At 42.2% G+C, this 24,721-nt stretch overlaps 8 protein-coding genes across 10 annotated transcripts; 3 read left to right on the top strand and 5 right to left on the bottom strand.

The window, feature by feature from the left end:
• Nucleotides 1-1,850: 1,850 nt before the first annotated feature.
• LOC116651838 (alpha-2-macroglobulin receptor-associated protein) lies at nucleotides 1,851-3,485 on the bottom strand. The gene is made up of 5 exons (XM_032438939.2): nucleotides 3,200-3,485; nucleotides 2,930-3,145; nucleotides 2,658-2,868; nucleotides 2,234-2,595; nucleotides 1,851-2,172 (listed from the first exon to the last, which is right to left on the bottom strand). The coding sequence occupies exons 1-5, from the start codon at nucleotides 3,422-3,424 to the stop codon at nucleotides 2,044-2,046; spliced, it is 1,143 nt and encodes a 380-aa protein (XP_032294830.1). The 5' UTR covers nucleotides 3,425-3,485; the 3' UTR covers nucleotides 1,851-2,043.
• Nucleotides 3,486-3,694: 209 nt separating this feature from the next.
• LOC6630832 (BTB/POZ domain-containing protein KCTD9) lies at nucleotides 3,695-5,432 on the bottom strand. The gene is made up of 4 exons (XM_032438941.2): nucleotides 5,290-5,432; nucleotides 4,518-5,210; nucleotides 4,324-4,455; nucleotides 3,695-4,179 (listed from the first exon to the last, which is right to left on the bottom strand). Exons 2-4 carry the CDS (start codon nucleotides 5,061-5,063, stop codon nucleotides 3,865-3,867), a joined length of 993 nt encoding a protein of 330 aa, XP_032294832.1. The 5' UTR covers nucleotides 5,064-5,210; nucleotides 5,290-5,432; the 3' UTR covers nucleotides 3,695-3,864.
• On the top strand, nucleotides 5,330-6,566 carry LOC116651839 (Golgi to ER traffic protein 4 homolog). The gene is made up of 2 exons (XM_032438940.2): nucleotides 5,330-5,728; nucleotides 5,790-6,566. The coding sequence occupies exons 1-2, from the start codon at nucleotides 5,330-5,332 to the stop codon at nucleotides 6,420-6,422; spliced, it is 1,032 nt and encodes a 343-aa protein (XP_032294831.1). The 3' UTR covers nucleotides 6,423-6,566.
• A 342-nt stretch (nucleotides 6,567-6,908) lies between these two features.
• LOC116651837 (E3 ubiquitin-protein ligase MARCHF5) lies at nucleotides 6,909-8,837 on the top strand. Of its 2 annotated transcripts, XM_070206757.1 has the most exons (5): nucleotides 6,909-6,927; nucleotides 6,992-7,086; nucleotides 7,163-7,718; nucleotides 7,771-7,967; nucleotides 8,024-8,837. In XM_070206757.1, exons 3-5 carry the CDS (start codon nucleotides 7,167-7,169, stop codon nucleotides 8,535-8,537), a joined length of 1,263 nt encoding a protein of 420 aa, XP_070062858.1. In that variant the 5' UTR covers nucleotides 6,909-6,927; nucleotides 6,992-7,086; nucleotides 7,163-7,166; the 3' UTR covers nucleotides 8,538-8,837. The 2 variants fall into 2 exon arrangements, with proteins under 2 accessions (XP_070062858.1, XP_032294829.1); XM_032438938.2 differs by lacking the exon at nucleotides 6,909-6,927 and having other exon boundaries at nucleotides 6,973-7,086.
• Nucleotides 8,838-10,512: 1,675 nt separating this feature from the next.
• LOC6631031 (uncharacterized) lies at nucleotides 10,513-14,242 on the top strand. The gene is made up of 2 exons (XM_002054086.4): nucleotides 10,513-11,057; nucleotides 13,709-14,242. Exons 1-2 carry the CDS (start codon nucleotides 10,857-10,859, stop codon nucleotides 13,871-13,873), a joined length of 366 nt encoding a protein of 121 aa, XP_002054122.1. The 5' UTR covers nucleotides 10,513-10,856; the 3' UTR covers nucleotides 13,874-14,242.
• Nucleotides 14,243-14,360: 118 nt separating this feature from the next.
• Nucleotides 14,361-15,996, bottom strand: LOC6631032 (E3 ubiquitin-protein ligase TM129). Its single transcript, XM_002054087.4, has 2 exons — nucleotides 15,179-15,996; nucleotides 14,361-15,116 (listed from the first exon to the last, which is right to left on the bottom strand). Exons 1-2 carry the CDS (start codon nucleotides 15,809-15,811, stop codon nucleotides 14,547-14,549), a joined length of 1,203 nt encoding a protein of 400 aa, XP_002054123.1. The 5' UTR covers nucleotides 15,812-15,996; the 3' UTR covers nucleotides 14,361-14,546.
• A 355-nt stretch (nucleotides 15,997-16,351) lies between these two features.
• Nucleotides 16,352-18,346, bottom strand: LOC6631033 (protein Tube). The gene is made up of 3 exons (XM_015171523.3): nucleotides 18,269-18,346; nucleotides 17,690-18,217; nucleotides 16,352-17,629 (listed from the first exon to the last, which is right to left on the bottom strand). Exons 2-3 carry the CDS (start codon nucleotides 18,153-18,155, stop codon nucleotides 16,539-16,541), a joined length of 1,557 nt encoding a protein of 518 aa, XP_015027009.1. The 5' UTR covers nucleotides 18,156-18,217; nucleotides 18,269-18,346; the 3' UTR covers nucleotides 16,352-16,538.
• A 142-nt stretch (nucleotides 18,347-18,488) lies between these two features.
• Nucleotides 18,489-24,516, bottom strand: LOC6631034 (contactin). 2 transcript variants are annotated; one of them, XM_015171522.3, is made up of 8 exons: nucleotides 24,381-24,516; nucleotides 22,671-23,708; nucleotides 20,927-22,612; nucleotides 20,694-20,860; nucleotides 19,756-20,628; nucleotides 19,524-19,692; nucleotides 19,324-19,457; nucleotides 18,489-19,260 (listed from the first exon to the last, which is right to left on the bottom strand). In XM_015171522.3, the coding sequence occupies exons 2-8, from the start codon at nucleotides 23,605-23,607 to the stop codon at nucleotides 18,961-18,963; spliced, it is 4,266 nt and encodes a 1,421-aa protein (XP_015027008.1). In that variant the 5' UTR covers nucleotides 23,608-23,708; nucleotides 24,381-24,516; the 3' UTR covers nucleotides 18,489-18,960. The 2 variants fall into 2 exon arrangements, with proteins under 2 accessions (XP_015027008.1, XP_002054125.2); XM_002054089.4 differs by having other exon boundaries at nucleotides 24,360-24,468.
• Nucleotides 24,517-24,721: the final 205 nt, after the last annotated feature.

The raw sequence follows: 24,721 nt of genomic DNA, 5'->3' as shown, positions 1-24,721 counted from the left end.
AAGGGTCCTGGATACCCCGGAAATAAAACGCTTGATCCCGAAGTTCCAGTTTGGGTTTCGACTCAAACACGGTACCCCTGAGCAACTACATCGGGTCACAAATTATATTTTGGACGGCTTTCACAGGAAAGAGTATGTGGTGGCAGCATACCTCGACATCCAAGAAGCCTTCGACCGGGTGTGGCACGCAGGACTCCTCTCCAAGATAAAGGACAAATTGAATCCGCAGCTATTTAGCACCATTGCGAGCTTCCTAACTGAGAGAACCTTTCAAGTGGTGCAGGATGGAGTAGCCTCTCAAACCAAACGCATAAAAGCGGGCGTTCCACAAGGCAGCGTCTTGGGTCCCACGCTATATAGCCTGTTTACACATGACATGCCCACAGCAAATGCAAGCAGACGGAATGATCGGCAGGACCTTCTGGTGGCCACGTTTGCTGACGACACGGCAATCCTTGCAAAAAACAAATGTGTGTACGTGGCAACTGACCTCTTGCAGGAATACCTCAAGCGATTTGAAAACTGGGCTTGTAGATGGAACATCGCAGTGAACCCTGGAAAGTGCGCCACGGTTACCCACACTCTACGCAAGGACTCATGCCCCGGACTTTTTCTTCATGGTGAGCTTCTAGAGCAATATCGTCAACACAAGTACCTAGGTGTCACTCTCGACAGACGACTTACATTTAGTAAGCACGTCTCTGCAGTAACGAGCAACATCAAATCTAAGATAAGGCGAATGAGCTGGCTCCTCAACTCCAAAAACAAACTCTCGCTCCGAAACAAGGTCCTAATCTACAAGGTAATCCTTGCCCCAGTGTGGCGTTACGGGCTTCAAGTTTACGGTATAGCTGCAAAAACACACCTGAACAAAATTCGCATCATTCAGGCCAAAACCCTGCGCAAAATAACTGGAGCCGAATGGTATATTCGCACACGCGACATCGCCAAGGACCTCAAGGTTCCAATGGTGGGCGACGTAGTCAACAGGCAAGCAGCGAGCTACTCAACAAAGCTCCACAACCATCCAAACATCCTGGCGAGGAGCCTGCTAAGGAGGCGAAGAAGAAGGCGACTGAAGAGGACCTACCCAACCGACCTAATCGATCGTTATGTATAGGTGACAAGCTTCGTTAATTACACCAAAATATGTTTCTGTAATCTGTTAACCTAATTGTATAACTAATTGTAAAACCACAATCATCGCTAAGCTAAGTTATTATGTCACTCTGATAAAAGTTGCTAACATAGAGTAACAGGATACCAGATTTCTTAATAAACAAAATATAAAAAAAAAAAAAAAAAAAAAAAAAACATATGTAGATATAATTGGTGAATTAATGTTTTTGGCGCGAGCGCATCCAACTGGAACTGGGACGTAACTTTCACTCGCGCAGTGACCAATATGTGGCTGGCCAGCAGCCTGGTTATGGGCATAGCCGCAGACTCCATTTACTTACTTTGGTATTCTTTTCTTGCAGCACAGACAATTGAAAAACATTACAATTAACGCAAGCGTTAAATTTAGCGTCACAAGCAGATATGTGTAGGCCTCCAGATTGCCAAATTTTGTCGCCTCAACCATGCCTACATCTATATATACATATGCACTATGTATGTTTAGAAATAACACGAGCACGCTTTTAATTTTCCATGCGACGTCACGAAATGCATTGCACTTTTACAATTATTAACAATTACAACTGTTTTTCACATAGTTTTCGCTGCTGTTGCTGCTGCAGTTGCAATGTTATTTACGATTTTTCCATTTGCCATTCACCCGAAAAATGCACACGCAGGCAACACCAAATGCAAATGTCTGGCAACTCTAGTGAATACACAGCGAGAAATTTTAACTTCATGAGATTTTCAATTCATTTAATAACACAATTATTGCGCTCCATAGCTGCATAGGTTTTGGTATAAAAATGTTAGTAAATCTTAATGCTAAAGTTAACAATTGTTTGAGAAAATATGTATGTGTTTGTCTACAACTAATTTGCTCATTTTGCGCATTTGGCACGGCTATTATCAAATAAATAGTTAAAGTTCAGTATGCTTGAATATGGTATTTTCAATATTCTCCTGAAGTTTTTCGACTTTGCGAGTTTGTTTCTTAAGTAGCTCCTCCATATCTTCGAATCGATTGCTTTTGTCCTTGTGCTTTTCGTCCTGGTGTGGAAAATAAAGCATTTCAATCAACCAATTACACATTATTATTTCTCAATAATACCTTGTACTTCTCCTTGTGCAGAGCATGTTCCGCATGTAAATGACGTAACTTTAGCAGGCGACTCTCAAAATGATGCAATTCGGTTTTAAGAGACGCCAGTTCCTGGTCCGTGAAATTGTTTGCCTGTGCCACACGCCATAAGCCCTGCACCTTTGGCTCTATAAAGTCCTGGCTATGTGGTCCGGAGGATACCAAACGCTCCAGGCGATCATAGTGATCCTTTATGCCAACATGATGACCACGCAAAGCATTCATGTCGCTTTCAAACTTTTTTACATTTTGTTCATGTGTTTTAATCTCATTATCGTTGGGATCATTGGAAATGAGATTGTAGCTATCCAGATCTTCGGTGTTGATAGCATCTAAGGAAATTATTGCAAAATGAACACATAGACATTTGTTTTTATAGTAAAGGTTAACTTACTCTCATGCTTATCAGTATCCAGGCTGCCAATGTTCTCCAGTAGGCTATAATACACATCCACTTTGTCCTGATGATGCTCAAACTCTTGTTTGAGGGATTTAAGCTCTTCCGCCGTGAAACCGGATATTTCCGCTTTCTCCCACAAACGGTTCAGTTTCTTGTCCTTAAATAGACTTTTGTTTTTGTGTCTCTCCTCGGGATCATGGAATTTCTGTGTAAAGCAAAACAATTATAACAATCTGTAGCACTGAGTCGTTAAGCCTTGTCCGTACTTTAAAGGGCTTTATTTTTTCCGCATCCTGGGTATCTTCAAAGTGTTCCAGCAAATCATAGCTGCTCATTATTCCAATCAGCTTCTGGCGCAACTCATTAGCCTTCAGACCATCCTTGTCCTTGTGCTGCGAGTTGAGCTGCTTCCATGCAATCTCCTCCTTATCGTGGATCTTAAGCTCCATGTACAAAGACTTTATTTTGCTTTCAGTCAAACGCTAAAATGCATATTGTTACAATTTAAACGTCATGAACGAACAAGAAACACTTACGTTTTGTGCCTTGGACCAAATCAGATTCAATTTAGCCATGCGAAAGGGTCGCTGGAGATTCCGAATTTCCGGCTCATACTTTTCCTCCGCGACTTGCTTGAAATGCGGGCTGTTTGCCTCTTTGCTGTACTTTTTGCTCTGCTTTCTGTCGGCGTCCACATATTGCGTTGCAATTAATAGGAATATGGCGGTAAGTGCCACAATTAAGTGACACGTTTTCAACATGATATTTCTGCAAATCTGATCAAATCTTCTAAACTAGCCTCTAGTGTTGGGTTGGGAGCACAAAAAGAGTTACTGATTGGACTCAGCTCATGAGCTGGTTCTTTTCACGGCTCAAACGATATATTTATCGATATGTCCAATTTGAATAGCTGGAATGAGTGTGACAAGGATGGGGCATTCAAATAAAGCCCGCTAATATAGTTGACATTTATTCTTTTAAATATTATTTCTTTTGAAAATGTGCTGTAACACATAATAAGTTATTTTCAGTTGTATTTAATACTGTTTTATTTAACCGTCTACGTCCAGTCCAAAGTGGGTATTTACAAAAATTATATTAAGACTGCATTTTTCCCAAACATTACATACTAAAACCGAAAATATAATGATAATAATTGCACATGGTGATGTCCCTTTCAGTTTGTAAAGGTATGTTCAGATCATCGAATGGCCTGCGACATATGTAGAGGCGTAACCATCAGCGTCAGTTCAGCATCCTTAAGGTTAGCACCTCGCAAATTGGCCTCCTGCAAATCGCTGCCTGATAGATTGCAACGTTCCAGGTCGGCACCGGCCAGTACAGCGGCGCGTAAATTACAATTTTTCATATTTGCATTTTTCAGATTTGCTACGCGCAAATTGACACCGGCCATATTACTGCTCTCTAGGCAGGCACCCTTCAGATTCACACCCTCCAAATTGGTGCGCACACCTGTTGGATCCTCAAAATTGCAGCCACGCAAATTGGCGCCCTCCTAAAAATGAATGAATACATAACTTTAGGAATAAAATTGACCAGGCGTATTTCGTGCTCGTATCCTAGTGGGGATTCATGTTTGCGACGTGTTAGTTAATTCCGACACGCGCACATCTCTAGCATACACTGAGAAAATCTTTACCATGTTGGCACAAAGTCCACGCACTGAGACTAACTGAGCGCATTCCAGATTCGCATACTGAAGATCCGCACGCTCCAGGCAGCAGTAGTTTAGATTTGTGTGCGATAAATTGCAGCGCGACATGTTTGCATACTAATAAAGAAGAGAAAGTAATCAGTATAGATAGTAATTAAATATCAGAGAGCACTGCACACCTTAAAATTAATGTTCCGGAAGTCCAATTTTCGCAGATCGGCTCCGGCTAGATTGACACCCTGGAAACGCAGTTCCGTAATAGCAGATGTCTGTATGATGGCTTTTATGACGTCCATGCGCGTCAGTGGTCTATCGTCGAGCTGCTCCTGTTCGCCCAGTCGCTCCTCCAAGTGTGTGACCAACGAGTAAATGCCAAAGAAACGCGCCTCCTCTAGAACGCCCTTTAAGCTGATGTGATTGTCGCACACAAATTCGCCGTGACGCAAATAATTAATGATCGGCTCGAAATAGCGAGCACTTCGATCTATCAAGTACGCGCCCTGTTCGTCCCTTTCACTGGGCATCATGCCACCATCCTGTAGAAACATTCTCGCTAGCATTGAGTCTGGTTCACGGCCAACGAGCGTATCAATAGTTGTTGTATAAATTTTTCCGCCCACATTTAGTTTAACCCATTTATTGGATGGGAAAGTGTGGGGGGTGGGTGCTACACCGCTAACTGCAACAACAGCATTTGTATTTTTTTGCGCTCCATCACTTTCCATTGGGTTAAATTTTTTGCAATTGTTTTGTTTTGTTGTGGTTTTTGTTGCTGCAATTTCAGCTGCTCCGATTTCTTTGTTTGGGCGAACGGCAAATTATCGTTAGTGTGGCCGCACATCTTTGTTCAGCTATCGATAACAATCGTTTGTCTTGCGATAAAGTATCCATTAATAATCTTATATTATTGAGGAAAATTTAGAATCATCCTCCGTCAACATACATACGTACATTTCTAAAAAGTGCTGCACTCCCAACATTAAGAAACAATATGACAACGGCCGATGCCGAAAGACCTGTTGGCAGCGGCAGCAGCAGCAGCAGCTCAACTGCCAATCAACGGGGTGTCAGTCGCGTACTTGCAAAGTTATCCCATTCGTTGGCGGAGGGAGAGTTTTATGAAGCACACATGATGTATCGAACGTTATATTTTCGTTATACTGCCCAGAAACGTTACCAGGACTGCTTAGATTTGCTATTCGACGGTGCACAGAAACTAATCGAGAAGGAGCAGGAAGGCAGCGCTGCGGATTTGTGTTTATTGCTAGTGGATACCCTGGAGAAGCGTGGCCCGCGACCGGATGACACGGACAATTTCGAATGGGTGCCTCGCTTTGGTGCATTAATACGCGGATTGAGCGCAACTACAGTGGAGCGCGAGACGCTGATCGTATGTCAAAGTTATTCAATTTACCCAACTATTTCTTATATGTTTTGTTTTGTTACATTAGCATCGCGTTGTGAAATGGAGCACCAGTGTGCACGGTCAGTTCGGTCATCCGGTCTTGCACAAGCTTATTGCGCATGTGTTCTGGACAGAGGGAAACATTGAGTCGGCACGCCACCACTATTTGCTCTGCCAGGATGGTAGCCTGTGCGGGCGCGTGCTGATTGAAATAAGCCAGAGCAAGGGCTTCCACAAAGAAGTCGATTTGTTTTTGGTGCAGGCGGTGCTGCAGCAGCTATCATTGAAGGATCGCAAAACGGCAGATGACATGTTTAGCGAGTATACACGATACCATCCAAAAATACTGAGGCACGAGTTTCCCTACAAGGAGCCGTTGATCAATTTCCTGTACTTCTTGTTTCGACTTATCGACACGAAGAGTGTGATGGGATTTCGTGCTCTGCGCAAGCTGTATGATCCTTCCCTGAAGCGAGACGCTTCCTTTCATAAATATCTAACGAAGATTGGTGTCATATACTTTGATGAGCAACCGGAGCAGGTGCATGCTGGTCCCTCCGGGCTTGGTGGCATGTTTGGCGACATCTTCAACCAGCTAATGCAGGGTTTCGATGAAGAGGATGAGGTGCAAAGCAGACCACAGCGACAGCGACAAAACGCTAACAGTGAACTGGACTAACAGCAAATGCCGTGGCCGGATTAGCAGTCCGCGAAGTCAACGGGGTTCATTAATACTTATCTACCACACCGGGGCTTTGTTTGTAATGTTATTATATATTTGCTAAATTAAAACCTTACTGGCATTTGCAGTAATAAGCATAAATGATTTATGTATATACGCTGTTAGTGTGGGCAGCCGAAATATCCCTAAATGGCAAAGCACAAATTCCACAGAATGGCATTGGACGACACAAGTTCATACGCTGTTCGTAGTGTAATAGTGTACGGTATAGTTATCGATAAGCTGTTGCTCGATATAAATCTCTCATTACACATCTCTATTGGAATGTATTGTATTTTTTAGTACATGGCCGCATGCGGTATTTTACCACGTAATTCTGCCGTTTAACAGCAAAATGCTGAGTTAAGAACGGTTTTGCTTTAATTTTGCAAGGCAATTTTTAACAACTAAAATTACGGTTACAAGACATGTCATATATAAAAATGTACACCGTTGCTTACACGTGAGTGGGATTGGAGTAAACAAATATAAGTCACGTGCCCATCTCTAGTTCACATATATTTTAGTTTCAGATAGAGTTGAATAGAAAAAGTTGAAAATTAAGTTTTATTCTTGGGCTGTAAAGGAAACAGACCTAATCGAGTGACTTTCAAATTTCCGAGTAAGTTAACCGCGTTCAAATTCCAAATGCCTAGACAAACGTACGTAAATCCATCTAAATACGGTGCCATTTGCAGCGATATGGATGATAAAGCAGCAGCGCCCACTGCCGACGCTGCAACCGAAACAGAGGCCGGTAATGAAATTTCATCAGCGCTAGATCACACAACGGTCACATTGGAGCCATTGCCGACCACATCAAAGTCGACAATTGCCGAAACAGATGAGGCAGAGAGGCGCACGGCGGCAGCTGCTGCAGCAACAGCGAGAGATTCGTTCAACGTGGACACGGAACGGTGCTGTTGGATTTGCTTTGCGACGGACGAGGACAATCGCTTGGCGGCCTGGGTGCAGCCCTGCCAGTGTCGTGGCACAACAAAGTGGGTTCATCAGAGCTGCCTGTATCGCTGGATCGATGAGAAGACACAGAAGGGTAATGCGCTTCGCTCTGTATCCTGCCCGCAATGTCAAACGGAATACATCATTGTATTCCCACAAATGGGCAAACTGGGTGGTGCCTTAGAAGCCATGGACAATCTGGTCAAGCGTCTGAGTCCGTTTCTGGCGGCGGGCTTTTTTGTCGGTTCGCTGTACTGGACAGCGGTGACTTATGGCGCTGTGACCTTCCTCCAGGTGAGCCCATCAGGCGAAAGCTACATATAATGTCATAACGATGTTCATGCAGATTGTTGGTCACGAGCATGGCATGTCTATAATGGAATCCGGTGATCCGCTCATACTACTAATTGGCCTACCTGCCATACCAGTTGGCCTGGTACTTGGTCGGCTAATTCGTTGGGAAGACGCCCTGTTGCGTTTGATACGCAATCGCGGCACCGTCATGCGCAAGTTTCCCTTTGTGAACTTTATATATCCAGACCTGTAAGTTTCTCAATCTATCTGATAGTGGCTTTAGTTGAGGTTATTTTCGTTTGCAGTAATCAGCAGGAGGAAGAACTGCCGACATCTTCAAATCCGGCCACGCCGGCACTTTCGGATCCAGTTTCGGCAACTCGCATATTTTGCGGAGCTCTGCTGCTGCCAACAATTTCATGCATTGTGGGTCGCATATTGTTCGATTCCGTGGAGAACACACTGCATCGCACACTACTCGGCGGTTTAACCTTCATCACTGTGAAGGGCATGTTGAAAATCTATTTAAAACAGAAGCAATACGCGCGTCGCAAGAAACGTCGTATTGTCGACTATACGGAGGAGAACATACGCAATTTTATGCATCGCAACAATAACAACGCTGGTGCCGCTGGTATTGGTGGGGCTCGTCATATCCTGCAGCAGCAGCAGCAACAACAGCAGCAGCAGCCACAGCAACAGCCAGTGCTGGCGATGCCCCGCCTGGTTGCTGCTGCGGCGGCTGCTCGGGACCGTGCTGCTCGAGACCGCGAGCGGGAAAGGGAGCATGAGGTCAATGGTGTGGACAGCGTTGTTTAGATGCAAATGGACACTCAATTGAAATTCAATTGATATATAGCTATATACTTATTGTTCAACTAGTTCAGTTTTGGTTTAAGTTCATTTTGTTAACCACTCAAAAACACGGGGCACAGGTCACCAACAACTCAGAAAATCAAAAACAAAAAAAAAAAAACAAAAAAAATGCACCTGCGTACATGCGAGCCAAATTCAATGTTAAATCTTGCGAGATGAAGCCCTTCAGGAAGGAACGATTAAGTCAGCCGCATATTGGTTGGTCAAATTTTATGTTATCAATAAAATATGAGAGAAATCAAATTTGCACTGTCCATTTAGCTATTAAATATATATATATATATATTTATATATATATATATATATATATATATATACATACACATATATATATAAATAACTAATTATAACACATATTATGCATATATGCTTCCACAGAATTGAATTTATGTTAACATTGTGTAAACTACAAATACTGCAAAATTGCCTATGTAAATAAAACCAAAGCCCTTGGCTGTGGGTGGGTTTATAATGATGCCAATATTAATTCACTGTGTATTTAAGATCCATGCCCCAAAGTGCAAAATACGTATTTGACTTGGCCAGATTAGATTAGGCTCGCCGCGACTGTTCCCACTGCAATCGCAGCAAGAAAGTGTGAATAATTTCTTTATTTTAAAGCACTCGCCCTGTAAGCCGCTCGGCCTGAGTCATCAAGATAATGAACCCGCTTTGTGAGTGACCGCCCCGGCAGCACTTACTCGGCTATATGTGTGAGTGTGTGTGTGTGTATGTGTGTGTGCGTAGTTAAACATGGCTTGAAGGTGCTGCACAAGAGCCGCAACATCATCCCATCTATCATATGTACACAAAAGTTACAGTTAAAGACCCGGACAAAGTGAATGCTCCAAAAAGCGATCTAATCATTTATAATTGTTAGCGACTCGAGTGTTTGTTTTGTCTATTTGCGCTTATCATCGACAACACACGAGCTGCTAGATGGTATCTGTGTGTGTACATATACAAAATACATATGTATAACAAACGCAAACTTCTGTCCGCCAATAGCGACTTTTGCAGTGCGCTCTAATCTCTTTAGTTAGGCATAAATAGATTTCTTGGGCGCACTTTTTTAAGTTTTAAGATTCAGTTAGATCTGCAAGCTTAATGTTTAATGTCTCTCGAAGTTGCCCAAATAGCTCTGTGTCAGATTAACCGAAACTTTGAGCTTAAACGAAACTATGATAAAATCTTTTTGTTGCAGATTGTACACATTTCGGTTCCGGCCGGTTTGTATTACGATATCATATCATATATATCATAAGGTTTTCGTTTCGATTTTTTGTTTGTTTTTAAAGGTGTCTTAACAAAATTCGAGACTTACAGGTATTACTAAATGCATGTCGGCAAAATTATTTAATAATAATATTAATATAAATATTTTATTAATTGTAGTGCATTAAGGCAGTCTGCAAGGCTGCGTCTATTCAACATGAAGTCATGAAGCACAACCAATACAGAGCCAAATTCGCACACAGGTGATTTATATAGGAGTGTGTATGTGAACGTGTGTGTGTGTATGTGTGTGTAGTGTGCGAGTGTGTAGCCCACCTGTTTGGCTTTTCAGGAGCAATCACACGCTCTTGCGTTCACCGCAGTTGAAAGATTTCTTGCTGCTTTCTTTCGCTGCAGTCACACCAGCAACAACAGCAACAACAAGACCAACAACAGCAACAACAATAACAACAACTCCAACGGGTTGCGTTTGTTCTTTGTGACTGAGCGTCCGTTGGGGGCCAAAGGCGGGCGCACTCATAACGTAACGAATCGCTGGAGCTGGAGCTGGGAGTCGTGTCGCTGCTTCTCGACTCTGTTGCTGTTGTCGTTGTTATTGCTTCTGCTGCCGCTGCTGCCGCTGCTGCTGCTGTTGTTGCTGTCGCCGTTGTCACTTGTGTGCGACGACAGCGACTACGGTTAATAACAACGTTGAGTCGGCAACTCCGCAGTCAGACGGGCACCGGCGACCAACACGCATCGGCAGCGACGCGTTGCTCTGATAAAAGCGGCAGCAAAGAATACGAAAAAAGTTGAAAGAAAACATATGTAGAAATACGCTAATATATATTGTATAGTACGTTAGTCGGTATCAGTCGCGAGTTTCTCGGCATTATAACAAAATAAACGAAATGAACTGATACCAAATCGAGTTGTTGTCGCAACTGCAACTGGCCACGATTACTGATTGTCATTGAAAAAGGTGCAGCAGCAATTATCATTGAACCGGCGACCAGCAACAGCAGATACCCACGATCCTTGAACAACATGAGCAACACCATGACCGCCGCCCATGAGCCGACCATGCACTATCTGGACAGCATCTTGAATGAGGAGGAGAAGCGCTGCGATCAATACTCGCATCAATGGCGCAATTTCACAATATCACGCTCGGGCCGCTTCAGGTCGAAGAACAAGAAACGGGACGTGGTCGACGGGAAACTGTTCGATGGCAAGGAAAATGATAAGGTGCGTTCAGGTGCTCCTTTTAGCCCAGTTTTGTAGTGGCCCATTTTCATTTTCATTTTCATTTCATTGCTTATCGGCGGCCACTCCAAAAATAGACAATATATATATATATATAAATCAATGACAGCAATATCGCGATCAATATTGTAAATTGTGTGCGTGCACGTTAGCGTGATTTATATATATATATATACGTATCTGTATATATATTAATCTAGCAACGTCGTGGGTCTTAAGGGTCTTTTGGCTCGAAAGTCCAAACGTCAGATATAAGTTTTGCTGTGTCTTTTTCAAGTGAATTGAACAAACAACAACAGCAATAACAAAAAGAAGCAAAAAAAAAAAACAGAAAAAAACGGAAATGCTCATTAATAATAAACGGAAGTTGCATTATTATGATAAGACGGCGTGCAGTCAGCTCTATGATGATGATTATGGGCTACGCTCTCCCTATATACATATCCATACATATATATATACATATAAGCCACAAGGATGACAAATTTTCACTTTTTCCTGCGATATATGCAAAAATGAACAAGTGCTTTACGTGTATCGTACACTTAAGGCCAAGAGTAGAGATACAATTGTGAAATATTTATACAAAAAACCTCTTAACGTTAGTCATTCGTAATAAAAGCAATTAGGAGAAGTGTTGCTCGAATAAAAAAAAAAAAAAAAAAGTTGAAGCTTAAACTCGTTTATGAACACAAGTGAAAAGGTTGCCAAGCTTAAATATAAATCAGACCCGAGCGCTCTTAGTATCTAGTATTGGCCTTATAAAAACGCATCCCGCCTTCACATGGCCCAAACCAAAATCACTTATAGATATGGCGTAACTAGTGCAAAATTCTCTTGCTTGCAATTTGGCAACTATAAAAAAGAAAAAAAAAAACAGATAAGATTATAATGGGTACTTTTGCTGCTATCAAATTCATAGCCTTGACTGCAATTTTTCACTTGCGTCGCAGATCTTGGAACCTAACATTTAGTAAGTTTTTATGCCAGACGAATGCCCTCATAAGAGGATTGTTTACTTTTGAATTAAGTGAAAAAGTAGAAATATATTACTTTTTATATGTGCCTTTGCAAAATGAATGCACAGGTAAAAAAATAAATTATTAAAAATAAGTATATAAAGTAAACAAAAAACCGAACAGAACTCACTCGTGTGCAAGCCAAAATAAGTAAGATCCATGTGTTTTTTATGCATATAATGCATATAAAGATATATATATGTATATATATATTTGCGTACATGTATGTACAGACAGCGACCGACAAACACACCTTTCTGGAAATTTGATACACCTGTATTTGTTTGGCGCCACCGTAAGATGAGTAAACCGACCAAAATTTAGCATATTGTCATATAATACACATTCGAATTTCGTTTATAAATATATGCAACTATCTACACGGCAAACAACGTAACCAAATACGTCGCAGGGGCCACATACAAAAGTTGTATTCGACGGCACGCGAATCTTGTTAAATTTGGCAAACTCAACCGGCCAGCCAGCCAGCCGGTTGGTCAGTGGAGAAGGGGTAATGCCACGACACTAACTGTAGGGGTGTGATGGGGGAGGAGGAGCTGGGAGCTGGGTGGTGAGGGTGTGTTCCTTACTGCTTTGTTACGCAACAAATGCAGTGACCGATCGATTGTCAACAGCCACGCGGCGGTTGCCGCGTCATTGTCGTCTGTGCATTGAACTTGGCTAATGTTATTGAGAAACGAAAACAAATATCTCGCTTTGTTTTATTATACCAGTTAAAGTAATTTCAGATTGGTCATGTTTCTGGTTGTACCACATGTCGTATGCATAATTTAAAACAACAAACACCTCGGCACAATAATTTTCAAGCTGTGCAAATTTAAACAAGGATTTCAAGCCAAACTTTCCAAGAATTTCGTTGTTTATCTTAAAACTAAAAACTGGACCAGTTTTTAAGAGTTTCTCTACGACAAAAAATTAACCAGTATTAATAGAACTCGTGACGTGGTCTGGGCTTAAAGTATGACAATGAAAAGCCCCTGTCTGGTCTATATATCCGTGTTAATGTGCTATGATAGTGTAGCATGAATTATGGCCAAGGTTTTACCAACTAAAGCACTCAAACAATATTGTATGTACACCTATATCAGATATTGCAAAATTTTCTTCTTTGCGTTTTAACAGCGCAAAAACCTTATCAAGCAACAACAATGGCAAAAGCAACAGCAACAAAGACAAACCTTTTTTTTCTGTGCTTTTATTGTTATACATATAGGGAAAAACACCTATGTATATACGTAGGTACGTACATATATCATACAGGTAAGTGGTTGTGCACGCTTCGACTGTTGTGTTGCCGCCACTTGTCAAAAAACAGCTCCAGCAGAGAATTATACTTGTGTATACATACATATTCGTATATATATATATTCGTATGTATTTAGTGCATGTCGATAGCATGTATTTGATTAAAATCAGGTGCTAAATCAAAATTATGACTTTGGAACATGTCTTTTGATTACTTTTTGAAAGTCAGTGTCTCTGATTGCTGGCAGCCAAGTGAAGCCCTAATCTAAATAGACCTCAAATTGTAGCTGATATCGTTTAAAGATTGCTTGACTAGATGTTAAATTTATTATAACTCTTATATTGCAGATCTCAGCGCGCAATACAACCAGCGCCATGTCCAAATCATCCTGCTCCTATAATACAAATACAACAACTGGCGGCAGTGCAGCGACAACAACGGGAACGTCCTCGGTGCGAAGTCAACGTGACAAAACGGAGAGCTATAAAAGTTTTTACGAAACAAATTTATAGATAGTGCCGGGAGCTATATACATTCTGACATATGCATGCATTTACGTATATATATAAAGCCTTAAATATATGTATATATATGTATAGACATATGTGTCCCCTATATAGCATTTGTATTACGCTTTATTAAATCAACCTAAGAGTTTATTGCACAACGTGTGGACTATATAAATGTGCAAAATTCGCAACAACAAAAAAATAAAAACAAAAGAACACGACGAAAAAAACATACAATAACTGCAACAACACAGGAAAAGACTAATTTTTGCGCAGGCTGCTTGATAAAGATTATTTTGTGTGTTTTTTAGTTTTCTGCTATTTAGTTTTAGTAGAGTATAGAACAGATTGGGCGCTAGCTTAGACATTCTCTAAATATATATAAACACATATATATATATATATATATATATATATATATATATAGATCGATTGTACTTACATATATAAAGTAAATGTATGAACATTATTATCTCTTTCTTGCTTAGATTGTACAAGTATTAAAACGTGATAATTGCACTAAATCGCATATGCATATCTTTAACTATACACATTACAATAGTATATATATACATATGTATATTTGTCTTAACTTTAGTAAAAATTCAATGCTTAAAATATAATCAAATAAAGCATAAGGTTCCTTTTCCTTAAACGTTTAATTCACTTAACTAAATCATGAGGCATCATCGTCGTTTTCGTTGGTGGCCACTGTTGCTCTTATATAGCTCACATCTAGCACACAGAATTTGGCACGACACATGGGACATGTGCATTTCTGTTCTAGCCATACCTCACGATCGATGTCACTCTGACGGGCTGCAAACCAGCGCGCCAAGCACTCCACACACCACATGGGCCGACAATAGCAATTGGAGCAGCATGCCTCATCTGTTAGAGGCGCGCCTGCCCGATTCAAATCGGAGCATTGCTTGTTTATCTTGATGTTGGGCTCGGCTAGCATGCAGGCAAAGCACTTGTCTGTAATGGGTTCCGAGCTAAAGATTGGATTGAGTGCCACCTGCGTTTTGAATACATCCACAAAGCGATCGATGACGCTTCGATGGAATTGTATGTTAGAGGGTATGGTAATAGGACGTCTAAGGCGATCCTCCAAGCTACGAAATTCCAATGCATTGATGCGAATGTTAAAATCGGAAACACCTTGACGCATCGGACGCACAACTATGCTAATCATTTGCAAGGTATCGTTCTGATCGTGGTGCGATATATTGTACGTTTCCGCCTTCAAAAAAGTATTTTAGCTATCTAAAAATTATAGAAATTTGGAAAGCAGCCGATAAATACCTTGGCAACGCTGAGTGAAGTGTTGGCTTGATGAGCAAAGTTGACATTATACATGGTTGTTTTGATAATCCAGTTCTCTGTGGCAATCACCATGCTAATGGAGTTGAGTTTCTTTTTGTATATATCCTGGCGACGGAACTCGGTGCCAATGTCGCTGGCTACGACGCTGTAACTGCCTGGAGTATTCGAGTATTTAGCCAGTGTTTTGTTTATGGGATGTCGGCGCCAGTTTTGCTGATGCCAATTGAAGATCAGTGCCGGCACGGCTAAAACAGCCAGCACGCTGAAGCGTTGCGCCATTTTCCAGGTGAGTGTTTTAAAGGCCACTGCCTCCTGTGGCATGGGAAAATCCGGGTCAAGCTCATTATCTTCGAGCGGTTGTTGTGTGGCAAAAACTGAAAACTTCAATCTGTGTATGAGGAAATAGGTGACGGGCAGGCAGCTGTGTACGAAGAGATTAAGTGATGTGCGGCGCAAATGGTAGCCAACAAAATCACGATATTCCTCTCCCAGGAATCGCGAGAACACCTGCTCGATTGTAAAGCCCAGACGCTGAAATTCCTCGGGCGGATAAATGACGCACATGCACAATAGGAAGTAGAACAAATTGAAGAGCAGTTCCGACTCATCCATGTTGCGAAAAATTTTGAAAAATTCAAGAAAAACCAGTAATAAAATATACAAGTCCAGGGTCTAAATTAGAGATGCGCAATTGTTGTTGATGTGTCGCGTACACAGAGTTGCACTCGCTGTGGTCGATAAATCGATGAGTTTGAATTTCCGTTTTTTTTTTTGTGTTTGAGCGCGACTGACATATTCCTGTCAATTTCAAATTGTTTTGTTGTTTCTCGGTTGATCATAGCTGAGGGTATCCTGATGATTTTTTGAAATCCTCAGTGCTATCAAAAGTGGTAGCAGCGGAATAAGGTATATGCCATAATCCATTATGAAATCAATGGCGGAGATTATGAAAACCATTCTTCAGTGTTATAAATGTATATTTTTTGTAAAATTGTTTTAATACAAAACTTGCTTTGATTGATTGCTTGACTTGTGCTTTAGTTTGATGATGAAAACAAATGCAAATATGTAATATTTTGCGTCAAATGATTATTATATAACATTCCATTGGGTGTCATGGATGCTGTGTCTGATTTAAAGCGATATGTTAAATTAGGCAGTTAACAACTTGCGTTAGAATTTTTCTTATCCGGACATTATATACATTACTCTATAGCTATATCATTAGTATAACAAACCACATCCATTAACGGCCACTATTTTAGTGCTTAACGGAATGTGTGTGTGCGTTGGTGTGGCTTGCAAAAAGTAAACTAGTGCGTATTAGTGGACGGTTACTCTACTGCTGGAGTTCACTCAGATTCGGAATGTTGTTGGTGTAATCATCGTTGGAGGCCGAACTGGAATCGTTGGTAAACTCAAAGCTATTCTCGCCGCTGGTACAGGTAACTGTTGTCAGACTGGAGTCATTATTAGAGGTCTGATGATCGGAATTGCTCAGATTTGGTAGTGACACATCTGCCTCTTCGTCATCCACATCCACCACATCATCGTCGTCATCGTCATCGTCATCTTCTTCTTGGTCGTCGTCATCATTACTCAGGCTATTTGTGCCGCTGCTGTTGTTGTCCGCATTATCACCGCGAGCCTTGGCTCCATTGCCATCCAGCTCCCCAGCCCCGCTGGCAATATTCAAATTTAATGCGCTTATCGCTGGCAAATTATTGTAGCTAGCTGTGCTCATTTCTGGTACTGTTTTCGTAGCGGTCGATTTTGATGTTATTGCTGTCGCATCAGATGCGTCGCTTATCTCGCAGCTGGAATTTTCAATTAAAAGCGTTATCAGTGGCACATTTGGTATGGTCGCTGTTGATGTGCTTGCACTGCTGCGGCCATTGCTGGCGTTGTCCGATTTGCCAGCATCCAGCGTCGTGGATGTTGTTGCCATTAATACTGCCACGGAGCTGCCATTGAGTATGGATAGGTTTGGTATATTTTGCGGCTGAAGTGTTTGTTCGCTTGAAGCCGCCAGCTTTTTGCTGCTTGCATTGAGAATTGAAAGATTGGGCACGTTGGCTGTGTTTGAGGCAGATGGGGCATTGCTTGCAGTTGTGGGAGCGACATTGCTGGCCGTGGCTTTCAGCAGACGCGAGGATCGTGCGGCTCGTGGTGGAGGCACGGGCACTGTGCTGGATGTGCCATTCTCAAGCTGCTGCGGTACGCTCTTGTCGCGTCTAACCATATGCTTATCGAAGTAATCCAGATTCATGCCAGTACCACGGGCTTGTTCAACGGCTGCATTCAATGCGGATGTATTGGGCTGGTAGCTAGCACCGTCCTCCACGTCCATGTCCTCGCTGAGATCTTCACTGCACAAATCCAAGCTGATGTGCGCTGCAGGTCCATCAGTGGGACGTTCTGGTTTCGGCTCTAAAACAAAGTGAAACCTGTTAGATATGGGTAAATTAAAATATTGCTGATGTTACTTACCATTCAGGAAATGCAATGCCACAAAATCGGCAGCGCTGTAGATCTCGGCATGCACAAGCAATTGCAGCAACACACCAACTGTGGGGCGTTCGTTTAGCTTGCCTGAGGTTTTCCACTCGTCAATCATTACCTGCGATATGCTTTGCCCGGGCGTTAAGCGTTCTGCGGTGCCATCAATCAGGCTTATTTGTTGGGCGGTATATTTAAGTCCCACCTTGGCAGCGATTTCCTGATAGTTGAGCGCACCCGGTGCGCTGCAGGCCTGCGCATCCAGGCGCTTCGGTATGATGGACATTAGCTTGCGCCAGCAGCCGTTCACATCGAGAATTGTGGCCAACTTGTATATGTCGTTGTCATCGACACGCCGCAGTTCCGTGCAGCGCGTATATTTTGAATATATGGGAACAGTGCTTGTGTTGGTGCTGGTACAAACAACCGCCCAACCGTTTGCTTTTGCCATTTCCATTTTGTTTCGGTTGCTGAATCCTTTAGCTTAACTACGAGCGAGCGTCTTTTGATTGGAGGGAGCTGTTTTCTGATTGTCACATGTGCCGTTATAAAAGCATTTTATTTATTTACTTGCGTTTCGTTGCTCTTGCGTTTTCACTGAATTTTCCTATGAGCCATCATCATTGGTTTCTCCGCACACACATATATGTATAAAAATACATATGGAATTGCCGAAGCGATCAGCTGTTTAAAATTTCAGAGTTGCTTTATCGATAAGCAATCGATAACATCGACTGCTCAGCAATCGAACTGAACTGAGCGCTCCAACATTTCAAATTGCTGTCTTCAGTACTATTATTTTAGAATTGATTTTAATTTTATTATAAAATAGCTGTTCAAATATTTGTATAATGGACACAATTACATTCAATCAATACATTGTATAAGTGTATGCTTAAAAAATCATAAACAAGGACGAACGAACACAGATAAGGTCGTAAAATGGATAGACAGCTTTGTGCTTATGCTAATTATAAAACTTTCGTTGGTAATTTCAAAATGAAACATACATATATATATGTTATAACTATAATAGATTTGTGTGCTTACATTGCTTTCAATTCATATGCTCTACTTATTTTTTATATATTTAAGGTCACTTTCTTATTTGTTTCGCATATGTTCAATTCGCTGAGGTTTCGCTAGTAGACGGAATGTTTGCTGATTTATATCTAAACGAGACTCTTGAGTTTGTATGTATTTTGTAAAGCTGTACGCTTTGCCAAAAAACTCGGACGGTTTGATTTCATATTATCTTATTACTAATTATTGGCGTTGGTATAAAAAAAGGTTGTGATAAACAATAACACGCTCATGATCAGCGCGGTATTGATGTTGTGGCCGTGTCGTGTATTCGCTGCATTGCGTGTTGTCTTGCCCATTTGGAAACGCAGAGTGGGACTGGACATGCGTCCATCGCCTCCATTGCTGTAGGCTAGCACACGCATATTGTAGCTCTTACCGGGCGTCAGTGTGTTGATGAAGACCTCGAGTTTCTGTCCAATAGGCACAATTGTATTGTTGGCAGTGATCATATTTTGATCTGTCTCCCAAATGCGTACCTGCCAAAAAGGGAATTACATTTTATATATGGTTGCCTAAAGCATATTCACAGGCTTTTATACCTTATAGCCCTCAATGGGTTCCTCATCTTGAGCTGGTGATACGTAACGCCACACAACGCGCACCGTGGACGGATTTATGCCATAGACATGCACTGAAGACGGTGGTTTCTGTGGTGCCTTGCGATATGTGCGTTCTGTTGTAAATAAAATAAATACGTTAAATATTTGTTATTTGAACACTTTTGCCTAATTGACGTCACCTTCGAAACGTTCGCTTTCGGGACCCTCGCCGGCCGCATTGTATGCCATGACTTTCACAAAGTAATACGTATCCGGCTGCAGACCCACAATAAGCGCCCAGGGGCGTGTGGTACGCGATAAATAGTAGACGGCATCCTCTTCCTGATGCGTAGTCTTCCAATATTTTAACTGGAGTAATAAACGTATATAGTAAACAAGCTATAGCAACATACTTAATAAGCTTTCACTTACCCTATGACCTATTAGCTTGCCGCGTATATTCTCACGAGACATGTCAATGGGACTCCAGGATACATTGAAACAGGTAGAATTATAGGCCAGCGCAAACGGTTTCTGTGGCGCCACTTGTGGCATATCTTCGGCAGAGTGTATGACAACCGTATCGCTAATGGGTCCCGGGCCAACGCTGTTGATTGCTTGCACTCTCACCTCGTACTCGGTATAATAGTTGTTGAGCGGAATGTTTACCACGGCCACGCCTACATTTTCTTGTTTCTTTATTATATCCGAGGCCCAATCAAGGGCACCCTTTAGCTTCCAAAATACCTTGTAATGTATGCCATGACTATGTTGCTCCTGTGGCAACAACGGATCCCAGGTAATGGTCAGATCGCCAATCTTGCCGCCACCACCGCCCACATTCCGTGGGGCAATATACGGTTTATCGTCGTAGGTGCTGTAGATGGGCGATGGTGCCGAAGGTGCGCCAATGCCCAGATCATTGACAGCCGTGACGCTGAACTCGTAGGAGGACCATGGCGTTAAATCTCCGACCTCAGTCTGCTGGCGTGATGTATAACGATCTACCTCACGCGCATGTTGAAACATGGAAACGTTGGTCCAAGTACGATTCCAGTTGGTGCGGCCAAGTATATGGTAGTAGCGTATAGGACGACCATTGTTTACGCCATCCACCCATTCAATGATGGCCTTGGTCTTGCCAATCTCAATCACCTGCACCCCGCCTGGAGCACCAGGAGCGCCCTCAATGATAACATTTGTCGTGGTACTAATTTCATTGACAGCTGATTTGACGACACACTCATAATCGCCAGAATCGCGCATCGTTGTGTTGTGCACCGTCAAGCTGTTCCAATCGACAATCTGCAAAAGAATTTATAAAGATATAGAACTTATAATTTTTAGATTTGGAGTAAGGTGGGACATACAATGCGCTCGGTGCCGTCGTGATTATTGCGTAGTACTTCTCCATTATGCTTCCAAACATAGGCAATGTCCAGCAGCTCATCGTAAGCAGCCTCACAGTGTAGATAAATAAGGTCATGCTCGCGGGAAACAATGCGCTGCGGTGGCCTCTGTACAAAGCGAATTTCCTCTGCAAAAATATATGAATGCATGTTCAGATACTGCAGTGCCTCTAGTATTCACAATTATAGCTTACGTAGGACAATTACTCGAGCATGCGATTCATCCGATCCCGCTTGATTGGAGGCTACGCACGTATACATGCCCTCATCATCACGGGATGTAGGTGATATGATGAGAGTGCCGCTGGGCAAAATGCGACGATGTCCACCGGAGCCCAGCAATTGACCATCTTTTTTCCATTGAAATTTGGGACGTGGTGCAGCCTCTGGATCACAAACAATAGTCGTATTGCCATTGTAAACAGCATAGATCTCCGATTCGAGCGGACGCTTCTTAAACGATGGCTTCATGGATAGCACACGCAACTGAGCCGAGCTGTAGGATGTCTTCAGCTGATTCTGTGCACCACACTGGTACATGCCCTCATCTTTGTCCTTCTCAAGGAATTTAATGGTAAGCAAATTGTCCTGTATAACATAGCGGTCCCGATTGATGCTTAAAGGATCAAGACGCTCGCCGTTCTTGTACCAAGTGTAGTTGGCATCGGGTATGGCAAAGGCTTCACAAATGAAGGTCACATCACTGTTGTAGTCCTTGATCATGTCCTTAAGCGGTATGGTGAATTCAGGTCGCATTTGTATGTTGATATAAATGGACTTTTCCAGAGTCTTACGGGGATTGGTAATACTGCACGTGTACTGGCCATTATCATTGGTCGTGGCATTCCGAATGATCAGAACGCGTCCATAGCTGGTCGTGTAGGCATTGCGCTGCAGCGGCTGGCCATTGCGCGTCCAGTTGTACGCAGGTATAGGATAGCCAAAAGCCATGCATTCCAAACGAATCTCTTCGCCGGCAACTGGAGCTTCCGGAAAGACTTTGGGAAAAGTATTGGCAAAGATCAACGCCTGATAATTGCTATTGGGCGTAACGCGCAGCGGAAAGAAGGGTCCATTGCGACCCGTATCTGAGACAAGCGTTTGTACAGTGCACGAATAATTTGCACGATCTACGATCTCAATAAACGAGAAGTAGAGGGCACCATCGTAAGAGACAAAAACACGCTGATCCTCCTCCACGAAATTGGGGAAATAATCACGCGACCAATAGTATTTAATAGCCGGGTAATGTTGCGGCGGATCGCAGAATATAGACTTGCCCCAGTTCATTTCACTTGATTCTGCCGAACGCTTCAAATTGAATTCCATAATGAAACCAAAGTTAAGATGCGCACTCTCCGAACGGATGCGACCAAATTTGTTTTGTGCAATGCAATGATACGCGCCCTGATCCAGAGCCTGCTTGGGCTCATAAATAATCAAATTGCCGCCCGATATGGTATAGCGATTGTCCACCAAGGGATCAATCCGATGGTATTCCAACGTATCGTTCACATAGACTTCGCGAAACCACTCGTATGTGGGCGTCGGATAGCCTCCAGCAAGGCAGCCCAGTGAAACATCGTTGATCAACCGATTCTTGTTCACATCAAAGGTTGTGTCATTTGGTTGCTTTACAAAGAACGGGCCACGTGGTATGCGCTCCAAATCTCGAATGTCCAGGCCATAGGTATAGGGGCGTTTATCATCCAGTTTTATATTGACATTGTCAGGACTGTAAAGCGCCTTGGACTCGCATATAAAGAGATTCATTTCAATTTCGTACGCAGGCATAAACATCCAGCGATCGCGTTTTTTCGAATAAGCATAAACCACACGATCCCGCAAATAGCCATTATCTCCATAGGGCTGATTTGGACCTGTAATGGATAAACGATATTAATATGTGTATTTGCATTTCCTGATTTTTCTTCATACCAAAGTAGCCACGCAGATTGTTTTGATTCCGCTGATTCAGATTCGTTGTGCCCGCCAGCGAATTATAGTACTGATTGGGATTATTATTAAAATTGCGATTGTTCGGATCGTTTTGCACAAGAAAACGATTGTCAATTAGATCCTCGTTTTCGAGCGCCTGCTGCTCATCGAAGGCAAAAGAGTCTTCAATTTGCACCAGTTGCGTATTGTCATCATTCACCCAGTTTTGTGGACCCGTTTGGCGTGCCGAGATAAAGAAACGATTTTGTCGCTGATTCTGCAGGATCAACTGCTTTAAAATAAACGAATGCTTCTCCACATTGTCCACATTCAGCAAATCCGCTGTGTAGGCCTTGCATATTTTCTTCGCCTCAGCCCAGTTGCGCTTGGGGGACCGTATAAAGCGATAGCATGTCTGTCGGAATGATACCCAATGCTCGGGACAAAAGTTATCCTCATCGGTGAACATGTCCCTATAGCCGATAGCTGAGTTGCCGGTCACAGTGTTGCGATTAAAGGGATCGTATTGGGGCCCCGCGTTGCCAATGCTGCCTGGTCCGCCAATATTGCTGCCAGTCCCCAACAATGGACGATTACCGTCGTAATTGTTGTAGCCATTATAGTTGTTTGGATTAAGCCCGGCGCCACCATAATTTGGGTTACTTGGCTGATTGTTGAAGTCCAGCAACGGATTATCGTATTGTGTGCTGTCGGGATTTTGTGGTTGACCCGTGTACAATGGATTATAGCGAGGCGAATAATCCTTGTTATAACTGGGCTGATATGGCTGGGGCTGTTGCAGTTGCGTCGGCGACTGTGGCTGGCCCGGCTGTTGTTGCTGCTGTTGTTGCAAGTCGCTGGGCAGTTGGGCCCTGCCCGTTGCCAGCAGCAATAATTGCACTAGCCAGCAGACTAGTAGCCTGCTGCATGTTGACATGGTGACTTGGTTTAGTTTTAGTAGGAGCTCGTTATGAGAACTCTTCCAGCTGGCGTTGCGTCGAAGACTAAAGGCACATTTTCGTATTGGAAATTCGTAGTCTATAAATAAATAACAATAGACAATGTTTATTTGCAATAATCGATTTATGAACAGTCCATATAAACAAATCAAGAGATCAGTTGTATTAGTCAGACCTCTAACGGTTGTATTAGTAAGCGCACACATACACACACACGTGTACAGTGCAAGCTCGCAATAAGCGACAGTTACACTGAGAACACAAGAACTTATGTTGCAAAAATTTGCCAAATATATTGGGATTAAAAATAATGACGGGCTAAGATGTTCGGTCGAGAGAGATGTACGTAAGTCAAGCTCCACTGTATATGAACATGGGGAAATTAATGTACGTTTGTGTGTGTGTGCTGCTGCTTTAGGCGTGGTCTGGAGTTTGTGTGTGCATAATTACAAAACAATTAATTAAACTAACAAACATTTCTAACATAAATATAATTGAATTGTACATTAACTGTTTTAATTATATATTTAGTCACTTTTTCTTGATTTACAGCCTAAGAAAGTTGGCAGGGCCGCCGCCCAACTTGAGTAAAGCTGCGCTTAGTCAAACAACCAAAGCCCAACCACACCTTAAATTTAGAGCCACGAATTTTGGTGCTAATAAAGGGACTTGACCATGTTTATTATCAATTTAAACACATTGTTTCTCCCGAATTTTAAGTTGCACTAACCAATGTGCATAAATTACTCACAAAACACTTGTTTATTAAGGCTGTATTAAATAAAAACAAAAACTAGACACAACTGCGACAAAGCCACGATTAGCTACGCGATAAGCGATAACAATCGCATGCAACTCCTGTGTAAGAGTTGTCAACACATCGCATTATTTTTAATTTGCGCTTATGTTAGCATGATACTTTCTTTTTGTCAAATACTCATACGAAAAGATGTATTCAGTGTAATACAACGGAAATGTTGCTCATAAATTCTAATGCATTTATTATCATTTTATTAAATTGTTGTGTTTAAATTATAAACACAAACTAAATGAAATGAATAGAGTAATTTTATAACTGAACCAACCAATAAG

This window comes from Drosophila virilis, chromosome 2 (assembly GCF_030788295.1).
Source record: "Drosophila virilis strain 15010-1051.87 chromosome 2, Dvir_AGI_RSII-ME, whole genome shotgun sequence".
Lineage (NCBI taxonomy): Eukaryota > Metazoa > Arthropoda > Insecta > Diptera > Drosophilidae > Drosophila > Drosophila virilis.
The sequence above is the reverse complement of the archived record's forward strand: the minus strand, read 5'-3'. Positions and strand labels throughout refer to the sequence as shown.